General features: G+C 37.6%; 1 protein-coding gene across 1 annotated transcript in view; it reads right to left on the bottom strand.

The window, feature by feature from the left end:
• Positions 1–493: 493 nt before the first annotated feature.
• Pdgfc (platelet derived growth factor C) overlaps positions 494–24,820 on the bottom strand; it is a 160,019-nt gene continuing 135,692 nt past the window's right edge. The window contains exons 4-6 of the mRNA XM_055596690.1: positions 9,964–10,171; positions 5,041–5,255; positions 494–2,087 (exon numbers count right to left, since the gene is read on the bottom strand). Coding sequence (XP_055452665.1) covers positions 1,971–2,087; positions 5,041–5,255; positions 9,964–10,171 — 540 coding nt within the window. The 3' untranslated portion in view covers positions 494–1,970. The remainder of the gene's footprint in view (positions 2,088–5,040; positions 5,256–9,963; positions 10,172–24,820) is intronic.

Here is a 24,820-nt window from a genome sequence, read left to right as displayed (position 1 = left end):
TCTGTGCCTAAAGTACAGAAGGACTGTACTTTAAAATACCTGGGGTAATCCAGCTACCTCATACCCCAGCCAGTGTTGCCACGGAAAATGAAGACAGGAATAGAAACTTAGGAAATCTCCTCCTAGTTTCATAGTTCACATAACATATCACTAAACATCTCACAAAGCAATGTAACTTTCAGATCCTGTCCAAATGAGTTAATCTGAAATTATTAATAATGCCACTGAAAAAAGGAACATCATTCCATCATTGTAAAACGACATCAGAAAGTAGAAGGTAGGGGAGGCTCAGCTGAAATGCTTTCTCTTCCGTGTATTCCGAACTGGCAGAAACTTTCGTACAATGAAAGTGATGGCAACTTAGGACTTTATGATCTTCATTTCCTTGGAATGAAAGATACAGACATGTTTACACACACCACACACACACACACACACACACACACACACACACACACCACACATACACACACACTTACAGAAACACTTCCGCTTGTCCACAAAATGGCCACTTTTTTTATTTGATGATTCAATACATTTTAATTAAAATAGTCACCACATAACCTAGGCACAGTTTTAAGCGTTTTACAAGCAATGTAGTATGATGATTTTCTTTTTAATTTCCAAAGAGTACAAAGAGTGAACTCCTTAAATGATATACTTCTGTACATAAAAATATCCATGTATTTATACAAGTGTATGGAGCAGAGTTTAAAGGAAAAAACCCCTAGCGTTGCAATAAATAGGATGTGTCCTCACGGTGCAGCATAACCCAGAATACTGTGTCTTGAAGTGGTCGCTCTGTTTTAGGAAGGTGCCTACGTGTTTCCTTGAGCTATGCTCCTATTTCCCACAAAAAGGGTTAGATTGGCGATGACTCCATGTGAGTGTACACAATGCTGTCTTATGTGTATCTCCCAGAAGACGGAACTGATGATAATGCCATTGTTATCAAAATGTCCGTGCGACCTACCAATTCTCTCAATTTTCCCATTCCATCTTTTCAAACACAGGTGACTCTAAGCTCTAGCACCATACAAGAAAGAAATACATGTGTTTTTGTCAGAGCAACAAGATTTTATATCGTCCTTGCTCCTCTGGCTATAACAATTCTGTTTAGAAAAAAAATTTATCAAGCTAAAAATAATTGATCTATGTTGTCATAAAAAAGAATATTAAATACCTTTGGTAAAAATAGAAATATTTAACAAGATTAGAAAAGCCAATACTATAATGTCAAAAGTAGAATATAAAAATGTACACAACAAAACATATAAACCTCAGAGGGAAGGGAAGGGAAGGCTACGCCTCTGCGAAGGTGTGTTTCCTCCACAGCACGACTGTGCTTCTCTCCTTCCAATGGCAGAGAAGTTGCCAGGCACAGAAACTTCAGTCTTTCCTATCAGCGTGGCACGTTTAATTCACAGCAACATTGCTGCTCTCTAAAAGCTTAGTTTGTAGAACACAGACCACTCAGATTTGGATATGCAGACATGAAAGGAAAATCCAAGTTTTTCTGCCTTGTTCACAATCACGTGTGCATTTTCACCATTTTGTCTGTGTCTGTGTGTGTGTGCTGACATCACTTGCCCACATCAAGACAGCTAAGCTATAGCACACTGTCAGTGAAGAAGAAATGCTGTCACTCTGGAGCTTGCTAGCAATCTACAAACATTTCATTTGTTTCCATGGCTGCAGACCTCTTGCATTCGTTTGGGTTTCCTCTAAGAAGCAGTGCTGTGTGACTGATTCCCCTGGGAGCCTCTTCTTTCAGAAGACAGTTTAAGACCTGCAGGTGGAAGGCTGCTGAAGCAGACAGCTGAGACTCTGGATGAAGACAATGAGCATGATCTTTAGCGCAGCTGTGGCGGGGTCTGAGAGCCCTGTGGCTGACACACTGGTGGGGGTGAGGGGTGCTAGTGGGTGATGCAGAAGGCCAGGGCGGATGTGTGCTGCTGGGGAGGATGCGATTATCCTCCTGAGTTTCCTCTGCATACACAGTCACACTCCTCATGGTGCTCCAGGGCCACATCAGTCAGCGACTTGTGCAATCCCCTGACGCCAACTTTCGGTCTCAACTGAAGGACCTACAAAGGAGTAAAGATACAATTTTGAAAATTAATGTTTACTAATGTGTTTGAGTTCATGGATAAGCAACACATCCACAAAAACAACAAAGCAACACCTGTAAATAAAACAAACAATCTTGTTACCTAAGAAAGACTTACTCGTTTTTGTGTTATATAATGAAGTTTCATACATGTTCCTCTCTTCTAGCTCCCAAATCATCCACTGTCATTTCATAAAAGAAAGGGTGCCAGAAGTTGCAGAACACATTGCCCCCAGAATACAGAACAGCTTCTAAATGGAAAGACTCGCCATGTGTTTATTACTTTCTAACTGCAATCATACAAGAGACAATTTCACCTCAAGTATTTTGAAACCACTAATTCACAATTTGTTTTTCTGTTGTTTTGGCTTGTTCTTCTCATACATTTATTCACACACTGTGTAAATATTTACACTTGATAAAGCACACTCAGCCACAGGTATAGCGTGGAGAGAAACTTGATCATTCCACAGCTGAGCTTGCTCAATTAAGCCACTCATTAATGTTCTTGGCTACACTTCAAGTCCTCTATAAACTCGATGAGATGAATTAGAGGTACTTCATAGGCACCAGCCTCAGTCACAGCACAGTTTCTGCAGCTGAATCTTACTGAGCAGTGCTAAGGAGGCTCAGCAGTAACAATGATGCCTCTAACAAATGAACTTATTCACAGTTTGGATTGTTCAGGTTTCAAACAAAAATATAGGTACCACAATTTAAAAGGTACCTTTCTAGTACACTGTGACAAAAGGATCTGGTTGTGTGTGTCTATTAAAAGTATCTGAAGTATACTTTTAAGGACACTCAGTATTTCTTATCACTGAAACTATTAATTGTAGGAATTATGTTGTTAGGATCAAAAACAAAGACCAGAAGACATAATAACATGAATGTGTTCAGTTTCTCTGCTTTCCACTTTCCATGTTTAACATAGAGAAGTCCATGGAGTGATGATGAATCCTGTAAATTGTTGTTAATCCACGGAGACACAAATTATATCTCATGACTGTCTAATGACGTACAAAAGAAACCTAGGGAATGCATGCCTAACTTCAGATGCACGTGATTTAGCAGAGCTTAATTATCTCACATTTTTTGAATACTTACTGGGTGCCAGGCACAATAATAATGTGTTTACATACTTTAACTCACAGTATTCCTATGAGGTAATCTACAGTTATTACCTTTCTTCACACATGAATGGATAGATTTAGACACAACAAAGGAAAAAAATTATATTTGCATATAGCCCAACAGATGAGTTATTAAAAGCAGAAAAATAAATAATTTAATGAAACCTCAATACCATTCATCAGGTTATTTAGCAACTTACTTTATCTATAGACTTCAAAGTCTCAAGACAAGTATCAGAATGCTGAACTTGGAAAGAAGCATTTTCAATCCACTACATTTCATAACTCTGGACCAAAAGTCAGTAGCAAGTTTGTGTTTCTTTCCTGTAATATTGACTAATTAGATAGCTGGATATTGTTTTATGTCACTAGTATTTTACACTAGCTGGGGTGTTATGAATTATAAAATTGTTAATGGTGCTATTCTTTATCATACTCTTGCTTCATGTTTCTTTTTCTTTCCTAGAATATGGACTTTTAAGGCAAATCTTAGCATCGGTAGAACCAGTCAGCAATGCCCACCTCCACCTCCATGCTTCTCTGCTCCGCAGGAAAGAAACACGGTGTTACACGTGAAGTTCCCCTCCAGGCTGGACAGTGGCCCAGGCTGCACCTCTCCCTCCTGAGACACACCTTCTGGCCATTTTCTCAAGAGCAGAAGACTCTTGTTCCAGTCATTTGAACGAACAGGAGAGGACATTCTAGCATGAGTGTCTGTGTTATTGTTTTGTTGCTCTTTTAAATTTCTATTTGAAGTTTTTCATTTTTAGAAAATGCAACTAGAAATGATAGTTTACCAGCAGATCCCAGTCAATATAAAATATAAATATCTGGACATTAGAATGTGGATTAGGATGAGAGAGAGAGTGAGAGAGAATCCAACCGAAGAAACTCTTGAGATGTGGCTCAGTTGTAGGTTATGGTGTTCACTGAGAATACGTGAAATTCTGAGTTCACTCCTTCTATGAACAACCCAGATGTACCTCAACCAAAAAATGGATAAAGACACTGTAGTACATCTACACAATGGAACACTATCCAGCTTTTAAAAACAAGGATATCGTAAAATTTTCAGGCAAATGGATGGATCTGAAAAAGATCATCCTCAATGAGGTAACCCAGACCCAGAAAGACCAAATATGGTATATACTCACTTATAAGCAGATTATTAATCATACAATATGGGATAACCATACTAAAATCTACAGACCAAAAGTAGCTAAGTAACAAGGAGGACCTAGAGAGGATGCTTAATTCTCATTCAGAACAGCAAATAAAATAGATACTGGAAGTGGTTGAAGAGAGTGAACAGGACGGGAGCCTTCCATAGATGTCCTCTGAAAAACTATACCCAGCTGGGGATCAGTTGCTGAGACTCACAGCCAAACTTTGGGCAGAACACAAGGAGTCTTATGATTGAGACTAGGGTTGTTTCTCAGCAGTGGGACACTTGACAAGCATACAGTCTAATCACAGTACCATAGAAACAACAACATCAACAAAACAGATCAACATCAGCATCAACATCAAGATCAGCATCAACAAAAACAGATCAAAAACCTCACCATCAGCAATGAACCACCACTGCACAACATGCCTTCTGAATTTTCAATGTCTGTGTCCTAACTTAAGGGCCCTGGTTTTACAAGTAAAAATGCAGTGCTTTGTAGACATGGTTCTTGTATGTCAGTGATGGCAACATGTCCTCCCCAGACACAAGTGTGTTTTAGATTCTTTCTTTTGTTTTTAGGACACAAAATGTCCCAATACAAACTGCAAAGAAAATGATGCACTTACCTCGTGGTACTTTTTCGTAACTTTTCGTGGGACACACTGACATTCATTGCAATTATGGAGGCAACAGGCACAGTTTCCTCCACAGCGCTTAACCAGGAGACAGCCTGGCCAGAAAATGGTGTCTGTCCTCTTTAGCTCTTCCCGTATGGACACCGAGAAGTTACGAGGTGTGCAGCTGTAGAGTTTTACCTCCTCTTTGAGAAGGTTCAGATTCACTACAGGGTATAAAGAAAAGCAAAGAAAAAAAAAATGATGCTTGTGCATTGAGCCTGATTCTGCTTTTTAAGCTCCTTTTATAGAAGAGATCTGGTTATTCCATAAATGACGACCCTAACAATATCCCTTCTCATCTTAACTAGGTTGTATGGCTCTATAGCTCACAAATTGGACTTTCTGTTTCATAGTAAACAAAGCTTCATTATGACTTAGTGACCAATGAGATGGTGGCATTGTGCAGTATGAACGGCAGAGCCAAGGAAACAGTTCAGAACTATAAATAGGAAACTTTATATAGAGGAAAGGGGCTACACCTTTTAACCTTAGTCAAAAAGCAGACAAAGAGAGCATTGCAGGCAGGAACAGCATGTAGGAGTATGAATGCTTTGATTAAAAGGCCAATGTAATTTTCAAAAGGATTATAGGCTCTTACAATTAGTGCAGAACAGCTTACTCAAACCCACCCACAGTACTACTGCCATCGTTCTAGCTGTAAGGAACACAAAATATAAAGAGAATGAAGAAAATGTTTTTGATGACAGCTGAATGGACAATAAGTGAAAGAAATGGTACGTCAGAGGGAGAGCAGCAGTTGGAAAGCTGAACATCAATGTAGTAGGTACTGGTGTTCTCTGAAACGTTGAACCATTTGGTCCTTCCAGATTCCCAATGTTCTCTTGTTGAAAGATGGAGGAGTGTCTAATTTACAACCATTGACTCTATTCTTTCAAGAAAGTTGTTTAACTATATTATGCTTTAGTTTTTACTTTTGACGAACAAACACAATATCATTTGAAATGCAGAGAAATTTCCCCAAAGTACCATTGTTTTATTCTACATGAACATTGCCTCAGGAAAGTTATGTTAAAACAATGCCATGTTTACTATAAATTTATACAAAAAAAATAATTATAGGGTATATATTTCTAATTTAGTTTTAGTTATTATTATATAGCTTTGCTATTTTTTTTCCTTAGAAATATTCCAGGTATAACATAACTTACCTATTTCTTACTCCTGTATTCATTCAGGGTTCACTATTAAGGTTAGTAACTATCTAAAATATATTGCTATGAAAAATATAAGAATATGAAAAATATAAGAATTGGGATAAGTATCTTTAAACTAATACTGGAAAGAGTATAAAATAGAAATAAAAGTTCTTTTTTTCTAATCTAAGTGTGGATTTAAATAGTAACAATTTTTTTGTGAGACTCCAATTCTGAAAAATAACATCAGCAATTTTAATAGTTTTTTTATTTTTTATTTTCCTTCACAATTTATTCATTATGTATCCCGATTAAAGGCCTTTCCCTCAACTCCCCCAATCCCACCCTTCCTCCCTCTTGCCTTCATCCCCTTCCCCTTGAAAATAAGAACAAAGCCTTTGTTTTCTTGACTTTATTAAACTAATATAGTTTGTCAAGAGGTGCTTTAAATTTTTGAAGGAATATGCTAGGTTATGAATATTTAATTGTAAATTATGACCATACCATGTTCAGCTGGAACAGTGATGAAAAACCTAGGTCAAGTGGATGAATGTCCAAACCAATGCTAATAGGTTCATGTCAAAGACTTACTCAGCTGAAAAAGTATTTTTTAATTCAATAGGAAATCGAAGTTTTGAGTATTTAAGGATTTCATCTGAAAATGAACCTGTAAAAGCAAATTTATCAAAAAACTGAAAGCAAATGGGTTTTAAGAGTGGCAATCTCCCTGTGAAGACCAATCATCACTAGCAAAGTGATCGCCATGTTACCAATGTCACTGATTTTACCACATTCTGTCTTAGTGAGGTATTGACTTTTTCATACATTATCACTTTATTTTAAGGCTATGTGTGATTTGATTTGGTTCCTCTCTTAGAAAGAAATGATAACTGGACTGGGACAGAAAAAAAGTTGAGCAGCGCACCATACAAAAGCTGCTGCCACAGTCTGTGTGCTGTATTTAAATCTTCAGAATATGAATGAGGCTCCCAGCTCAAAAAGGACCCTCACCTACCACACACACATACACACACACACACACACACACACACACACACACACTTTTAAACATACTATTTCACAAAACTAGAGAAGGGACTGCGTGTGTTCTCCTTAAAATGTTTACTTAACTGCAAGAAAAGGCTGGGGTAGATTTCCCAAGTGTGCTCCTGTGTGTGCTACAATGTGAAAATTTAAACAGACTTTCAACTCTGCTTCCATTCATTCATCATGCTCTGCTCACAAGTCAAAAGCCCCCTTTGAAAGAACGCTTAAGCTTGACTTAGAAAATACCTTACTTCAGTCTTTCTTCCCCGTAGCCACACAATATGAATGGAAACTCTGAGTGAGAGAAAGGGATATAAAGAAAACAAGCCAAAACCCATCACTGCTTGCTAACAGATTATCCGGGGCTAATTATGGGCTTAAATTTGCATATCATCTAAAAATTTATGAGACTCCCTCAAAAAACTTCAAACTAACATAAGCTTCATTAAAAGAAAATATTGCAAATGAAACTTCACAAGCATTCTGCAAAATTTTAGCTAAAATAATGAGAAAAAGAAAAATAAAGAGGAAAAAAAGGGAATACAAAGGAATAAAAAGATCATGCCTTAAGGAATATTTTTGTTAACTATAATGTTATGTTGATTTCCCTCTGTAAAATACTTGCAAAGTAAACACACACAAATAAAGAGCCTCTGGATCTCTTTACCTTTCTATGATTGCCTCCTGAAAGACCTTTCTAAAGTGTAAAGATACTGGCCATATCACCAATGTAAGACATGATTTCTCAAGGAAATTTTATCAGCACTGTAGGTTTTAACAGAAAGCATACTACTGACAAAAATCACAGACACATTTTACTTTGTTAGCTCTTCCTTCTTCTGCAGATATTCAGCCCTAGGCTATCATATTACAGTAATGCAGCCTGAGGGTGGTCCTTCTAAGACGAATGTGGTAACACCATGATATGTTTATTCTGGGGAAAAGCTACTTCAATGTCTAATTAGAGGCTTTTAATAGTATTTCCCTGTTCCTCTGTGGAAAGTCTCTTGCAAGGAAGTTGCTTTTGTCTAGGGAGGTTAGCCCACACCTGCATTTTCGTTTGTGTAAAACTATAAAGGTGTTTTCCTCACACTTGCTGTATACTTAAAAAGCAATATTTTTGGCAAACTTCAAAGGGCTTCATGGTGTAGGTGCTAAATGAATATGTGAGAAATCCGGATTGGCACTGGATTCTTTTACCTATAACTTGTGGCTACATCTATGAGCAGCAGGCACAGGGATCCAGTCTTAAAGGCATTGCTCAAAGGAAAAGTTTTAGGCTAGAAACCAGAATCACTGCTCAAAAAACTCCATGTGATCTTAAAAGCAATTTCTCACTTCTACTTCTGGGCGCGCCTCATAATCTACTTCATGTTGCTAAGAAAGGTACAATTCATGGGGTGTTCAGCTACTCTTGCAGAATCTCAGCTTCCTGTTCTGAAGTGCAGAACAGGGAAGTGCTGTTGGTAACTTAGTCATCACGATCAGACATGATAAATATGTTACAGCACTCAGCAGCTGGACAGGATTCAGCTGCCTGTGCCCTTGAACATAACCGTGTTCAAACACTTCTGAAAGGAAACCATGTCTGTCGGCAGAGTGAAATGCCAGGGCTGGGCAGGTCCAAACGTGACCCAAGTAGATGAATGCTCATGAGGAAGGCTGCTAGGGTGTGCAGGAAGGGCAGCAATCAAGTTTCCTCTTACAGGGTTAGGAAAGGCCTGGTGCAATGTGCTACGGTGAATGGCTCAAATTAACTAAACACAGTTCCTCCCACATAAATTTTCCTGCTGTCATCCCCGTCTCTGCGGTAGATGACAATGCTTCCTACAGACTGAAACAGAGCTTTCTGAGTGTAGTCTCACTTTCCCGTTACTGCCCTTCATTGTCATTTGTGTCTGATACAGCTCTCTCACAATTTTGATGTTCCCATGAGAACTAGCAAATCGCATTGGAAACTTGGTTATTATCACTAACATTTCTTTTAACCATGAGAGATTGTTTTAATTATCAGAAATTTTCTCACTTTTTAAAAACAATAAAGCAAATTGTTCAAAAGTGAAGGCTTCAAGTTTTATGTTCTTCTAAAGGCTGTTTTTGATTTTGTTTATCCTTCTTTGCTGTGACTCCCATTTTGGGGACTACTCCCTTCAACCAATACAATTTCCCCTATCCTTTAGATCCCTCTCAGTTTACAAGAGAGATGCATTCCTTCCCCAGGGAATACATAGTAAGGATGATTTCTACAAAACTTCCATATTTTCTAGACCTAAACCTGTTTTATTTTTCCAGCTCTAATCTTTTCTTTTAAACTCAAAATGTAGAGTAGAATAAGTAATGATTCTTGTCAAACTAAAGAGTGTCCCAACAAAATAATATTTGATGGTATAGGAATTGATGAGAATTTTCAGCAAAAGTATCTCTTGATTTTCCTCTTGTTTACATTTATAATATATTTATGCATTATAATATATTTTAAATATATTATATATTGTATATTAATATAAAACATTTAATATATATATTATATTCATGTTCTTAGATGACAATTGTTTAAGCATATCACTGAAGGCATTCTAAACACACCCTTTTAGAAACTGTGGCAAAGGGATCTGAAGACATCAGACACTAATGAAATGAAATGAGGTTCTAATCTGAAGAGGAAGCTTACCTTTGCTTTTCCTCCCATAGAGAAATGCTTTCCCCAAAAGCTGCCATGTTGGCTTGTAGAGGCTGTCCAAGTCCATCTGCCATCGGTCAGGCTCCAGATAGCGAATCAGCTCTTCCAAGGTACTGAAGGCAGTCACAGCATTATTGAGCAGGTCCAGCGACAAGGCTGAAGGGGGCAACACGGAAGGACTTGTGGTTTCGGGGACTTGCTGAAAGCAAAACGGATCCTTTGTTAGCTATTTAAAAAATGACAGTGTATTCCTTTTCTGCATGTCCACCAAGACACTCAGACTAATGCAGGAAGCAAGGCTGCATTCAACTCAAGTCAGGAGTTACATTTTGAAGCAGGGTCTAGTTGTATATATCTGTAATACCATGACACAGAAAAAGGCTGAGGCATGAGAATCTCAAATATCAGGTCAGTCTAGGATTGTTTTTTGATATTTTATCTACAAAAAAAAAAAAAAGCAAAACATAATTGTTTTACCAAACTTCATGTCGATAAACTGTGAGCAAAGTATAAGAGACACTTATTGCTATTACCATGAGCTAAGGTTGCTGGGAATATTGTTTCTCATAATAGAAAACTAAAAGTACACACACTATGTGCTAATCAGTGGCTCTGTTGAGCACAGTGCCAGCTATAGGTTATAGATTAAGAACGAGATAAAAAGATTAATGATATGAAGGTCTAAATACAGGTCTAACACATATTAATTCTTTAGAAAAACAAATTAGGCTTCTCTCATTTCCATAAATAATGGAAATCAACAATTCGGGAAATGCAATGACTGCAAATATTACAAGTAAAGCTTTTTCTGCTCACCTGACAATATAAAAGTAAAAAAGCATTAAACCATGAAAGGTAAGCTTGAAATTTTTCCCTTGTAATTTCCTTTTAAACGTTTCTTAAAAAACTTTCATATATGATTAAAGTACAAGCGAAAAACCAGGAAAATACATGGTTAAGCTATATGACTGTTTCAGAGCTTATAACCACTGTCTTCCTTTGGTCACTGTTTCACAGTGCTAGAAGGTGATCTGCACACCACTTGGAAAAAATAATCAGCAGTCTTACCCTGTTGTGAACACTGTGAGCTACTGGCCCACCAACCGATAGCCACTGGTTCAACAGTGGCACAAATTCTATGGAGGTGACCGCTCCCTGATTGGAGTTTGGTCCCATTCCATGAGATGAAAGCAATATGTGGTACCATTGGCTTAAAAGCCTATGGCTAGACAAGGAGATTGGAGAGGAGAACCTCCAGTTACCTGGCCATAGCAATAGTTCAAGCCTTAAATTCTTATCTTTACACACACAGATTAAGGAACTTCTCAACCTTTATCATCGAAGCATTTTGTTTTTGTAATAGATGGAGATTAATACACTGGTCATTGCATAGAGAATGAGAGACTGTGGAGTGCTCAGCTCTGAATGAAGCAGCTATATCAGATCCCTCCCCACAAGACTCAGGGATCATATGAGAAAATATGGCAGAAAGATAATAAGAGAGGTAGTAGACATCTGCCGTGAAACATTTGACAGACATGAGAATGCTACTGAACACATGGACTCACAACAGTGACTGTAAATACATTCTAAAGACCTACACAGGACCAAAGCAGACCACATGTCTGCATGCATGAGGGAGTTGCTCATGAAGTTCCATCTCTACTGAGAAACTGTTGGCAACTGATGGCTGTTGAAAGGAGACAGTCAGTTCTGTTAAGGAAGGAGGTTCCCCAGTGGCTGCTTACACTCCAGGCAATGATCCTACAGCGTGCACACATAGGCAGCACTAAGTGTATTCAGTGGATGTGTTTATTTCAAGAGAGAAAGAACACATGAAGAGTGAGGAAAATGTGGGAGGACAAATAGGAGAATTAGAGGGGAGGGAGAGGAGATAAATTTTATCAAACACATTATTGTAATGTATGACATTCTCAAACAATAACATTAATATGTCCACAGGTCAAAAATAGACTCACAATAAAAACTCTTGTACATTGTATCAACTTTCCCTCTTATTTCCTGATTTTCACTTTCCTTAGAAAATGGCCTAGTAGATACTACATGATTACATCAGAAGAATTAAATCATCTGCGTGGAAGAAATGGCAATGAGGTTAATACTATACATTGTTCATAGTGAGGATGACTGTTTGCTTCCCAACACTCACACTGGGTAGTTCACAACCTTATGAAACTCCAGCTTCAAGCAATTTTTCACCTTCTTCTAGCCTCTGAAAGCAACTGCCCTCAGGTAAATTTACATACAAAGAAAGAAGAGGTGAAAGCAATGAAAACACATAATCAAAAATTAAAAATAAACAACTGAAATAATCTAAACTACTGAAAATCAGTTTGAGAAATTCTCTTACATGCTTTTAATATAATAGACTTATCAGACAAAATTAAGGCACAAGGCAGACACTTGGAGAATGTCTTCTTTATCAAAAAACAGATAATCAGATGAAAGAAAATGAGCAAACTCCAGATAAAACTTTGAATGAGCTATAAGCATAAGAAAATACATTAAATCCATCAATTCATGCAAAACAAAATGAGTTCACTTTTGCATACTAAAGAAGACATGCTATTGCACATACATAGTTTAGAAAATGTTACAAATGTGCTATAGATGTTGTGAGCGAACTAGGATTCTTGGACTGTGCCTAGAGGAGTAGGTGCAGGGGAACATGCCTCCTCAGAGCTAAAGCTCTATCCAGGAAAGACCAGAGCATGTGCCATGTTTCTATAACTGAAATATGTGCCAACATGTCTGTCACAACGTTGCTTGAAACAGAAATAATGAAGGCAACCTACACAGAAAAGGTGGGGAAGTTTGACTATTTTTATCCAAAGCATTAAGGTTCACCTTATTGAACTACTTTTGATAGTAACTCAAGGTAAGATGTGCCATATCACAGTTACAGTGAAAATAGGTCAAAATAAGTGCATAAACAAATGCAGGGGTTTCTATACTGTAAATGATACCATTTATCCAAACCAATGCAGGAAGAATATTTAATAAGACGTTTATGTTGCTTGATAATGATTGATAATAATATAGAAAGTAATGAAAATGTGGAAAAATCTTTGTTTTTGTTTAAACTACAGAATGATGACCTCCCTAACAAGTATATTTCAATTGTGCCCATTTGAGAAGCTCTCTATAGGCACCTACGGCCCCTTGTTTGAAAGGCAGAGCATGCTCTAGACACTAAGACGAAGCTTCACTCTTCTCTGGGCAGGGGCAGTCCTTCCAGGAACACTAGGTTTGCTGAGTCGAGGGATTATTATCAACCGTGCAGATGACAGCTTTGGATGAGATCTTCCAGCTAACTTTAAAGGCCTAATTTCAACAATGTCAAGTCCTAAAATATTGGGACTAATATATCCTTCAGTTATTTTATGATGGTTTTGCTTTGCCAATTGTGTTGCTGATTTTATGTGTATGGGTGAGCAATGGTACTCATACACACTCACACAGGCACATGCATGTGAATGCTTGTACACATGCATATAGCGGTGAGAAGTTTATTTTGGGTGTCTTTTCACAGGGCAATAACCTTGCTTGTATGCGAGAGGGTCCTTTGTTGGCCTGGGGCTCACTGATTTTTCTAGGAGCCTCAGGGACTGGTTTGCTTCTGCTCCACAAGCTATGGTATTAAAAAAACTTACCACAAAGCTTGGGTTTTTCCTTGGGGATGGAGAAATGAACTCAGGTCCTTAGGCATGCAAAGAAAACACTTCAACAACTGAACTGTCGCCACAGGCCCCACTCATTGCTAAACTTTCAAGTGTGTAAATTCAATCCGGGATGCTGCCATATGCTCTGGATTGTCTAATTATCCATGTAACACAAAATTTCTTTGGTACATGGTATGTGATGGCCAGGAAGAAATTATGTTCTGGATATAATCAATGACCTAAGAAAGGTTTTGTTTTTCATCTAACCTCTTTGACTTAGACTGCTTAGATATCTAATATAAAAGCTGAATTTAAAAAATGCTAGTTTTAAAGACATAAGACAAAATGTATACATTTATATGAAATGCAAATTAAGAGACTTTTCAGACATTATGGCATATATTTCATGATTATGAAAATACAAAGTTTTAAAATCTGTGCATAAAACAGGAAGAGCCAAGCAAAATGTGTATATTGAATCATCAGATGGAAGATGTGGTATGAACAGTTAGTTAAGATGTATACAGCTGAGTATCATCCAAGTTTATTGGCTTTCTTTGCTGCCTCTAGGTCTGTTAGGACCTGAGTGAAAAAGCTACAGTTGGAATCAATATTACAATATAGTCCATAATAATGATAAAAACTAGGCCTGTGGTCCTGGAGCAGCAAAGTATAGGCACTTTGGGTTCAGTGAAATCTCCATATCAAAGTCTCCCCAAAATGACAAAAGTTGGAAGTAAAGCCTCCTGTCATGTGCTTGTGTAGACTGACTGGCACAGCTGCAAAAAGCCTAAGCTTTAGGAGAGCAGATTTCAAAGCGAATCAATGCATACTACCCCCTCCCTAAAGATTCCCCATCAACAGCAAAGCAAGGAAAAGTTAATGTACTTTCTGCTGGTTCCGTGGACCGCCCCTGGGTGGAACAGAGTAAAGCCTGAATATTCAGAGTTCTGATTACAGGTTTTTTTTTTTTTTTTTTTTTTTTTCAGAATAGGCAGACAATAGAAAACAGAAGTTAGAGAAAAGAACACCCTCTAATTTCTTCAATTTATATTTCCTAATTGCTGAAGGCCATTGTTGAGACTAGACTTTCAGAATTTTTCTGCTATATTTAGCACAGTGAAAATTCAAACAATATGTTTGATATTCAAAAGTATTTAAGGACCTCCAAGATAATTCTCAGATGGTTCTCAAGCCAGTAAAGGCACCTGCAAGCCACCCTGGTGACACGAGTTTGATCTTGAGGTCTCACATAATGGAAAGAGAAAACCAACACCACAAGTTATTTCTTGACTTCTACAATAAACAAATAAATACTTTTTAAAAATTGTAAAGTGTTTATGATTGGCTTGTTGAATTTGAAAGATTTGGAAGGCCCTCTGGACTTGATTTTCATGTCCTTTGCATTCTAGTTCCTTTATCTACATAAAGATAGGGAACCATTCTGTGCCAGTAGATGGCCATTTCTGGAATGTCAACAAACAAATGAAAGCCCTCACATCAGTGATTTACAAATGGTTTTCAAAGCTTCCCCTCAGGACAGTGCTACTGCCAAACTTCAGTCCATCCATCAAATTATTTAACAAGCATTAGGCACAAATCTATGGATGAGCTATGGTATAGCCCTTGTGAAAGTCATGCCTCCTAAGCCAAATACTCTGTAGTCTTCTCTCTCCCAAAGAAAGCCAAGCAGACAATCTGTGAATCCCTTAAGTGATCAGACAAGTATCACACAAGTAGGTACAGATCACAAAAAGAGCACTTGGTATAAAAGAGTATTGGTGAAACAAAAACAATTTCATTTTGATTATTGAAAATTTATTATCTAGCAGTGTTTGAGGTCAAACCAAGTGTTAGTCAAATGAAATGAATTGATGTTACTGGAGCTGGGTGGCAAGCCTGAGAACAAAAGTAAGTTTCCTTATAGACTTCTCCAGTGAGACATTCAATAGCCAGTGTTTTAGTGTTTTGTGTTTATTGTGCTATTGTTAAGAGTTTTAGTCACTTATCATCTTTGCCTTTAATTTAGAAAAAGAGAAGCTGCCTCCCTGTTTGGAAAAGTACAATCTGAACTGCTTGTCACTTCACAATAAATAGTTACTGCTTTCTAAAAAGACTAGCCTGTGTCTGCATGGCGAGGGCTATTTTAAAAACACAGCATTTACAGTGAGGCTTCTCTGGACAAATACACACACAAATGTTTATCTTGAGTAGCATAGCAACAGTAAAGTCATAGTGCCAATCACGATTTATGATACAGTGTTTGCAGTCAACTGCATGCAGCAGATTTTAGACTGATAAGGGTTGCATTTCATTCATGCCTAACACAGTTAAGAAGGCATATCGGCCTCTATGATTGTTGTTAAAAATAAAACAACTAAGTCAAAAAGGTTCAAAGTCAGGTATGTGCCTATACTTCTAGTTACTCAGGAGGCTGAGCCCAGAAGTTCAAGGCTAGCACAGGCAACCTAGAGAAGAGTCATCTCAGAAAGAAAAGGATTTTAAAAATCAAGCTTTACAACAGCCTTCTTGAAGGTGTGTCCAGCCTCATTTATATCATGTCAAGTTGATATATTGCATATAACTTTGATTTTAAGAGCGTTGGCTGCAGACAGGGCATGTAGACAAAACTGCTTGCCAGGAATAACTGACAGGCATTTCTGTAAAGACACAAGAACGCCCTGGAACAATCCATTTCAACATGCTTCTTTCTGCTTTCCTCTTGCTCTCATCTAAATTCATCTAAAAAGTTATCTGGGTTTTGTTTTTAAATTATTTTTAAGCCAGCAGAGAAAAGCCAACACTTGCATTCCGACCAATGAACAGATGTTAAATACTGTGTGGATGATGGAGATTAGATATTTAAGTTAAAAGTGCTAGGGAAGACAGCCAGTTCTGCTCACACCAAGACTCTACAGAGCCTTATAAAAAGAGCACTGCAGTTGAATTTACCTCCATAGTCTCCGTCAGGCTTTGCGGCTAAAAGAGAGCTGCAGACTTCAGCCAGCACTGTGGCACAGTGCCTTCCGTGGTGAAGCCTGCAATGGCCTTCGAGAGGCTGTGAACTTCCACAGCTCCATGACATCCTGGAAGCAGCAGGATCTTGCCGAGTCTTATGTATAAAAACAGGAGATGGCAAGTTTGATCCCGACTGGCGTAAATGCAGTGCAAATCATGTTCCTCCGTAACACTTCTCACTAACTTGATGGACTAACAATTCCAAGGGGCTCCACTTTCTCATCAGTGATACCTAAGCCACAGGCCTCAACTACATTTGCAAAATGAGACACCATTACCTTCTAACCCTATTCCCCTAACCTGTCTGCAACCTCCACAGTGTTTGCACCTGAGCCTTAGGCACTAGAGACAGGCTCTATGGCAGGGTGGAGAGAGCTGGTGGCTGATGGGTGTGAGTCAAGGGTTTTCCACTTTTTAGGTAAAATGTGCACTGTAAGTAATGACCTATGTTGAAAACCTGGATCAAACAGGATGACTATGCAAAATACCCCCCAACGCCCTTTCCACTGGCACATCTGTGGGAAGCCAACTCGGGCTTATTTTTTTTTGAATTTTTTTTTCTACCAAGATCTGAGAAATTATTCCTCTAAATCAAAAATGACAGGCAAAAACAAACAAACAAAATGAAACAGTTTTTGCAGCTGAAAACACGAAAGAGCAAAGTATCATATGACTGTGACCTTTACTTTATCACAGTGAATACTTGGGAAATTGCTCTTTATAGTGCTCAAGAAATGATGGAGAGTAGAAATTTCTCTTTATACTGCTCAAGAATGGGAAGCTTGAACAGCTGAAAAAAGCTAACACCCCTTGCAGAGCTGGAAATGGTGTCTACCATTCCAGCCATCCTCCCCCCCGCCCAACTATCTCTCAGCAGCCGTTAAGGAGAGCTGTGCAATGTGTAGACGGATCCTCGCGTAGAGAATATGATACCTGATAGTCCAAATTACATGTTCAATATATTTACTAGAGAAGAGACTAAGCTTCATTGTACCATTGATGAAGGACTATTTTGAGGATTTTTATTTAAAATAGACCAATAGGGAGCAGCTGGAAAGATGTCTCAGCAGTTAAAAGTGCTTTTTTTTTTTTTTTTCTCTTGGAGAGGAAGTGGTTTCGATTCCTACTGATTTACAACCATCTGGAACTTCAGTGCCAGGGGATCCAACAACCTTTTCTGACCTCCAGGAGCACTAGGCACCCATATAGTACACAAACAGACACACAGGCCAAACACTCAGACACATAAAATAAGATACCTCTAAAATCATTTAAATGGACCAGCAGTATGGAGTATAACATATATTTCTAAATAAAATGCATACTTACATTTATGTAAATATTATACTTAGCTGTCTCAAATTTGAAATATTGCTGCTAATTAATTAGCCTCCACGTACTTTCAAATACATCTCACCTTAAAGAGGGTGATCTATGTCTCATGATCAGAATGCGCATGCAATAAATATTTTAAAACCACTGTCAGAAAGGGTTATCTTTAAACTGTCTTTTTAGAGAGTTTTATTTCATGATGGACAGGCATGTCCTCAGCTAACTTGACGCTCTAGGTGGTGCCATTCGCCAGTCACCTTTCTATTGGCCACATGATCTGTACTTTACAATGAGCCTGGACCAGGTAGTTTCTGTACAGAAACTGCCCAAAGGTTACATCTGTTATCTGAAGTGCTCTGTCCTTAGCTTACTGCTGGCATTGCACCCCCATGACAGAAGAGCTTGACTGAGGAAGCCCACAACTCACTGAGCACTGCCTACCAATACTCTGTTCCAACCAGCTGACTGAAAGTTATCCACACTTAGTTCCCAAGTACTGAGATTTGTAGTACTTTTTACTGCTATCATTAAGCTAGTTAAACACTGTATAATCCAGTCAAATGTGTGTTATTTGCTCTTCAAAATGGCATGAATGCATTGGAGGAATGCCATATACATGAGATGTTGTAAAATTTGATATTCAATTAGGTATGGAAGATATCACTGTAGAAGGTAGGAGGGAAGGACCACAGAAGGTCTGAGAGTGCTTTCAAGTGTTTTGGAGTTCTCATTTGTACAAAAACAAACAAACAAACAAACAAACAAGATGGAACACCAGGATGAAAGGGCCATAACTGAAGCATTATGAATATGGTTCTTGGAAGAAAGAGAACAGAGTTTAAGTTAACAAACTGTGCTTCTACAGTTATGAAGAGAAGTAATTTAAACTCAGTGTTTATGATATGAGTCTCATTTTAATGGTTCTCTACTTGAACACTCAAGTCACCTCATGCACGGCTCCAGAGGCTGCCTGAGTTGGCTTCCACTCAATTCTAAATGAAGAAACACGTTTAGAGTATCATCCACTACTCTTTTACTTTGAAACTGCTTTGAATTTTACACATTATACTGTTACATTTAATATGTAAATACTTCCACATACCATACCTGTTGGAACTAAATCATATACATTTTGCATGAGAAGAGATTTAGTAAAACTAAAGCCATCAATCTATTCTGGAGAAATGAAGGCATCTTAAGCAATCAGTTCTGAATCTTGACATCAGTTTAAAGCTATAGATTATATCTTGAGCTCTTAGCATCCTAAGACTTCATTAATCTCTGTCTTGCAGGCAGAAGGGCTCATTCATGGATTTATGTATTGTGACTATTTATGTTTCACACATTCATTTTGCATCTAACATCAAGAGAAGTGCTTTGGGTATTATTTTTATCCTATAATCATTAATCTATGATAGGTGTTCTACTCTAAGATGGAAAAATCTTTCCATTCCACACCACAGAATTTTAGATGAGGATGCTTATGAGGGCACCAAATTGATGGTAAAAATTTTCTGTTGAACCAGTTGATATTGTGAAGTCTCTTTTGAAGCAAAACACATGGTCTCTATTCTAGATTAAACCCCTTTTAAAACTATGGACTGATCAGATGTATTTCTCACTTTTATTTTATGACAGATTTTCTTCTAATTTTTTACTTATACCTGCTATAGTGCTTTGAATTTTTCTTCTTTCAACAAAAAAAAAAAAAAAAAAAAGAATCAAGGTCCAAGGGAAAAGAATTGCACAGACACCTCAGTATTTTTTTCAAGCTTGTATTACGCTTGTATTCTTCAGTACAAATCAGTTCCATGCCAATATACCAAGAGCACATGCAGTTGGGAAGGAAAAGTGGTAGGGAGAAGTTGGGAAGCTAGGATTGGAGTGCATTTGGTCAAAAACCACTATATTCATGTATGCAATTGAAAATAAGCACGTGAAATGGTATAAGTCTGGAGTATAGTTCAGTGGTAGAGTCCTTGCTCAAAGTACACCTGATGCTCATCTTCAGAACAAAACAAATATAGTTGTAATGAATGAATACTTTCCTTAAGCAAGATTGCATCTTACCACAGACTGACGAAGTAAATAAGGAAGTTAAAAAAATGAGAAAAAAGACATCACAAGAGAAAAAAGTCTAAAGATCATACCTGTCCCTCTTCCTCCCTCTCCTCCTTTCTCTCATATCTCTCTCTCTCTCTCTCTTTCTCTCTCTCTGTGTGTGTGTGTGTGTGTGTGTGTGTGTCTGTCTGTCTGTCTGTCTGTCTGTGTGTTTTCTGGTTTTATATTGTAGCTCAGGCTGCCCAGGTATTCACTATGTAGTTACGGTTGGCTTCAAGCTCAGCCTACTGAGTGCTGGCAGTACAGGTCTGTGCCACAATCATGCTGCCTTTTGAAAAAGTCAAGGGTCTTTCAAATTTTTAGTTTATTTTTTATGTGTATTGGTATTTTGTCTCCACATATGTATTTGTACTACCAATGTGCCTCATGCTGTAGAAGTCAGAAGATGACATCAGATTTCCTGGGCCTGAAATGACAGATGACTGTGAGCCGCCGTGTGGTTGCTGAGAACCAAAGTCAGGAGAAAGTAGCCACTGTTCTTAAGAGCTCTCCTTTCTCAGAAATTGAAAACTGTAAATTAAAAGCTGACATTTTAAAATTAATGCCTAATGAAGTTTGAGGTTAAGCAGAAAGAATTGTAAGAAACAACTGAAGCCCTTCCAGTGAAATTAGTACCTCCATTATGTAAGGAGACACACAGGATGCTATGACTTTGGGAAAACAACTTAAATAGATGGTAATTACACAGATCTTATCAAGGCCTTCCAATTGCACACTTTAATGATGTGACATTTAATGGTGAATATTAAGCTTCTCTTAGTGTTCTAAAGGTGACTCTAAGGACACAGAAGGGACTCCAAAGGACTCCAGTCAGAAATTCATTCCTTGCAAAAGGGCAAGTCACAAGTGGTCCCAAGAACTCAAAAGAAAATAAATCTCTGATAGACTCGAAAGTTCTTTGTGTTACTTTTTTCTGTAAGGGCATTAGGACAACCCAGGGCTTTGTCACTCATTATACGCCACAAAGAAAGGAAAATACTTATGTCAGAATGTTTGAGACGACTTTAAGGAACTCATCCAAAGCATGTGTCATCCTCTTCAATACCTCCTCATTCAGGTGTTGGAAGTCAAGACTGGGCATGCAGTGTGTCTCACGCTTCAAGACCTCAAACATTTCTTTCTCTGCCACAACTAATTATATTTAATGCTATTTCATTAACTTACACCAGCAGGAAAGTGAGTTTTCTTTTTACCCCATCAAAATGCCACTCTACAAGAAAAAGTATTTCCTCCACAGGAATGCAAAATGATACAAATACACAGTTTCAGAGGTGGCATTACACACTGCACAGAGCTATTTGTCAATGTATTAAAAATACCTGAGACAGATTTTATTTTATGGCTTTGGATAATTGCCACTTTAATGAAATTTCTGTTGTTCTTTATTTAAAAAAAAAAGATGAAGGAGAAGAAGAATTCAGTGGTATCCACAGTCTGTAAGGCAGAGGCCAGTGGCTTTCTTAAAGTTTAGCCCAGCCTGGACTACAGAGCCAGTTTCAGGTCTGCCAGGGCTGTTACACAGAAAAATCTTGTCTTAAACAAACAAACAAACAAACAAACAAACAAACAAAAAACCAAAAACAACAACAAAAAAAGAGGTTTTAATATAGGCGTAGTTTTCTTAAGGAAAGTGCCTTGGAAATACTTAAAAGTCCATTCAGCCTTTTAAGTAAAGATATGACATCCTTAATCTTCCCCCTAAAAAACTTGCTGCAGTGGAGAAGTATAATGGCTGGCATATGCTAGTTCATTATCTCACCATCATTTTGAGCTGAATGGAAATAAAGCTAGACCTCACAAGAATGCAGAGATCATTTGAGGTTGCTTTGTAGGGAAACCTCCAAAGCAGTCCAGGTACAAGACAGCAGTCTCTAGTGAGCATGTGCCAGTGAACTCATCATCTACAGTTGAGCTGCTGATGAAACAAGGTCCAAATCCCTTGTAACATGGTAAACACACTAAAGGGAAATATGCAGCTCCTGAAGAGACATGACTATGTGCAGCTATACACAAGTTCCTATGTTACACGATTTTCATCGCCCCATCAAGAAGGAGCTCTTTCTTGTCCATTCCTAGCACTCTCCTTCCTATGAGCTCCAAAGAATGGCACTTAAGCACGAAAGACACTTACCTGACCAGTTACAGAGGAACTGTCTAAGAAAACATAAACAAATGGCAGGATGAAATAACACAGGATATGAAAATTGAATTCAATAAAGAGAATTACTAAAGAAAATTTAAATTAAAATAAAACTAGAAATGAAGCATTCAATAAGTCTAATGAAAAATCCTTAGTAGAAAGCCTTAGAAACACAATAGATCACACAGAAGACATCTCATCCTTAAAGATGAGATAAAAAAAAATACAGGATCAATCACAGAAAATGATGATTGTTATTATCCGTAATGCCTAATGAAGAGCTAGTCAAGAAATGGTCAAATATTATGAATAAACAAAATCTATAAATTGTGGACGTATAAGAAAATTACAGGCCAAAGACATAGAAAACAACTTCAATGAAATTATAGAAGAAAACTCTCCAACTAGGAAAATAAATGCCAGTCAGGTACATGAGGCATATGAAACTCCAAAAAAGATCATAAAACCAAACTCTAGATGGCACATAACTAAAACAATAAATAAATAGAACAGAGAAAGATTTTTGAAAGCTGAAAAGAGAGAAGGCTAAAGAAACACTTAAAAGCAAGATCATCAGAATAACAGTTAATTTCTCACTGGAAACTAAAAGATGGAAGGAGTTGAAGCCATGTGATTTATTCAGGTTTGGAAAGATGTCAGCCAAACTATTTCACCCAACAAAACTATTGATTTAAATTGAAAGAGAAAGAAAATCTTTCTATGATAGCAACAGGCTAAAGGAATTTATAAGCATTAAACCATCTTACAAAGGAAAGCTTTTGACTAGACAAAAAGTCACAAGACATTATGCGGAAAATAAATGATGTAGGATAGAGGTTATATGAATTAAGTCAAAGAAAAATATACAAAATCAACAAAATTATAACAATTAAGCAATTAATCTTTCAATAATAAGTTTGAATAACAGTGCTCTCAATCAAGAGACAGCTTACTGGTTTTATCAGAAAGCAAGATGCATCTTTGTGCTATCTCCAAGGGGAAAAACCAAAAATATGGCACCTTCAAGGATAGACATTACCTTAGAGTACAACGTACTCTAAGTACCTTAGAGTATTAGCATGAAATGACATTGTAGACTAAGTGGAGTTAATGGACATCTACAAAGTATTCCTGCCTAACATGACAGAATTTCTTTCTATTTTTTTATAAAATAGACAATGTGTTAGGATATAATGGAATAAAACTTGAAATAAATACCAGAAGAAACTGTAAATTTCACAAATTCATTCAGCATGAGCAATGTATTATTGGATGATAGGTGTCCCTGGAGAAATAAATAAGAAAATAAAATAATTCTTGGGACTAAATGAAACAAACAAAGAAAAATACAACTAGGAACCAATGAAAGCAGTCAGAAGGGTGAGATTTGTAGCTCCAAATGCCTACATCAAAAGACCAGAAAGAACATAGATAAATAAATAACTGATTTACCTCAAGAGTTTGGAAAAAACAAACAAATCAAAACAATAATTGTGGATGGAAAGATGCAATTACAAAGCTTGAAGAAATGAAGGGCTATTTTTGTCTTATTGATGCGTCTCTTCATGCCATGGAATAAGAGAGTGTCCTTCTAGAACCGTGCTGTGTGCAACATTCGTGAAGTTCTGGATCAGACTAATGCTGAGTGGGAGTGAAGGCAGACGGTAATCCATCTCAGCACTATGACTAACAGATACTGACAGTTGACAAATTGATAGTCCTCAATATGCAGCTTCAGAATGTTGGAGTGTGCAGGCAAGTGCTACGGTCTGAAACACAGCCACACAATTCTGTGTGAAATCCCCACCCTTTCTGCACCTCTCAACGACAAAGAGGAAACACAGGAGAAACTAGATATTAAATATGCATATCATCTCCAAGCTAAGTCACAAAACAGCCTTGTTTCTTAGAATATAGAAAATATGTCTCTAACCCTGTAATTAAAATTCTTGCTTAATTTATATTTTACAGCCACTGCCCATGCTACCACCCAAGGCTATGGCAACAGATCAGTGCCATGTAGAGCTCCTTCGTTCAGCATCTCCAGGCATGGATGATGAAAAGGCAACGGGTACCATCCCGGAAAAAAGGAGAATTTCTGACGTGCGACAACAGGCAGAAGTGAGGAGAGATAAGCTCTTCAGGGTTGCTTGTTACGTATTTGATATCAAATCTGTGCTGTATCATTCTTGAGACATCTTGTGGTTGCTGGGAATTGAATTCAGGACCTTTGGAAGAACAGCAAGTGCTCTTAACCTCTGATCCATCTTTCCAGCCAATTTTTTTAAGGTTTTATTTGTGTAACTGCTCAGTTTTTCTTTCAGAATTATGACGTTCTCTTCCTCTCACCAATCCCTCTACTATTTTTTTAAAGTTATTCCAAATCACTTAAATGACAAATTATATACTTATATAAGTATATTTTTTCCTTTAATGGAAGACAGAGGCAAGGTACTAGAAATTTTGGGAAACATTATATATTTAAATTTTCCCAAAATAATTTATGAACCACTTTCAATAAAGTTTATTGAAATAAGTCATGTGAAAGCTGGAG

This window comes from Psammomys obesus, unplaced genomic scaffold (genome assembly GCF_907164565.1).
Source record: "Psammomys obesus unplaced genomic scaffold, mPsaObe1.curated_primary_1811, whole genome shotgun sequence".
NCBI classification, from domain to species: domain Eukaryota; kingdom Metazoa; phylum Chordata; class Mammalia; order Rodentia; family Muridae; genus Psammomys; species Psammomys obesus.
The sequence above is the reverse complement of the archived record's forward strand: the minus strand, read 5'-3'. Positions and strand labels throughout refer to the sequence as shown.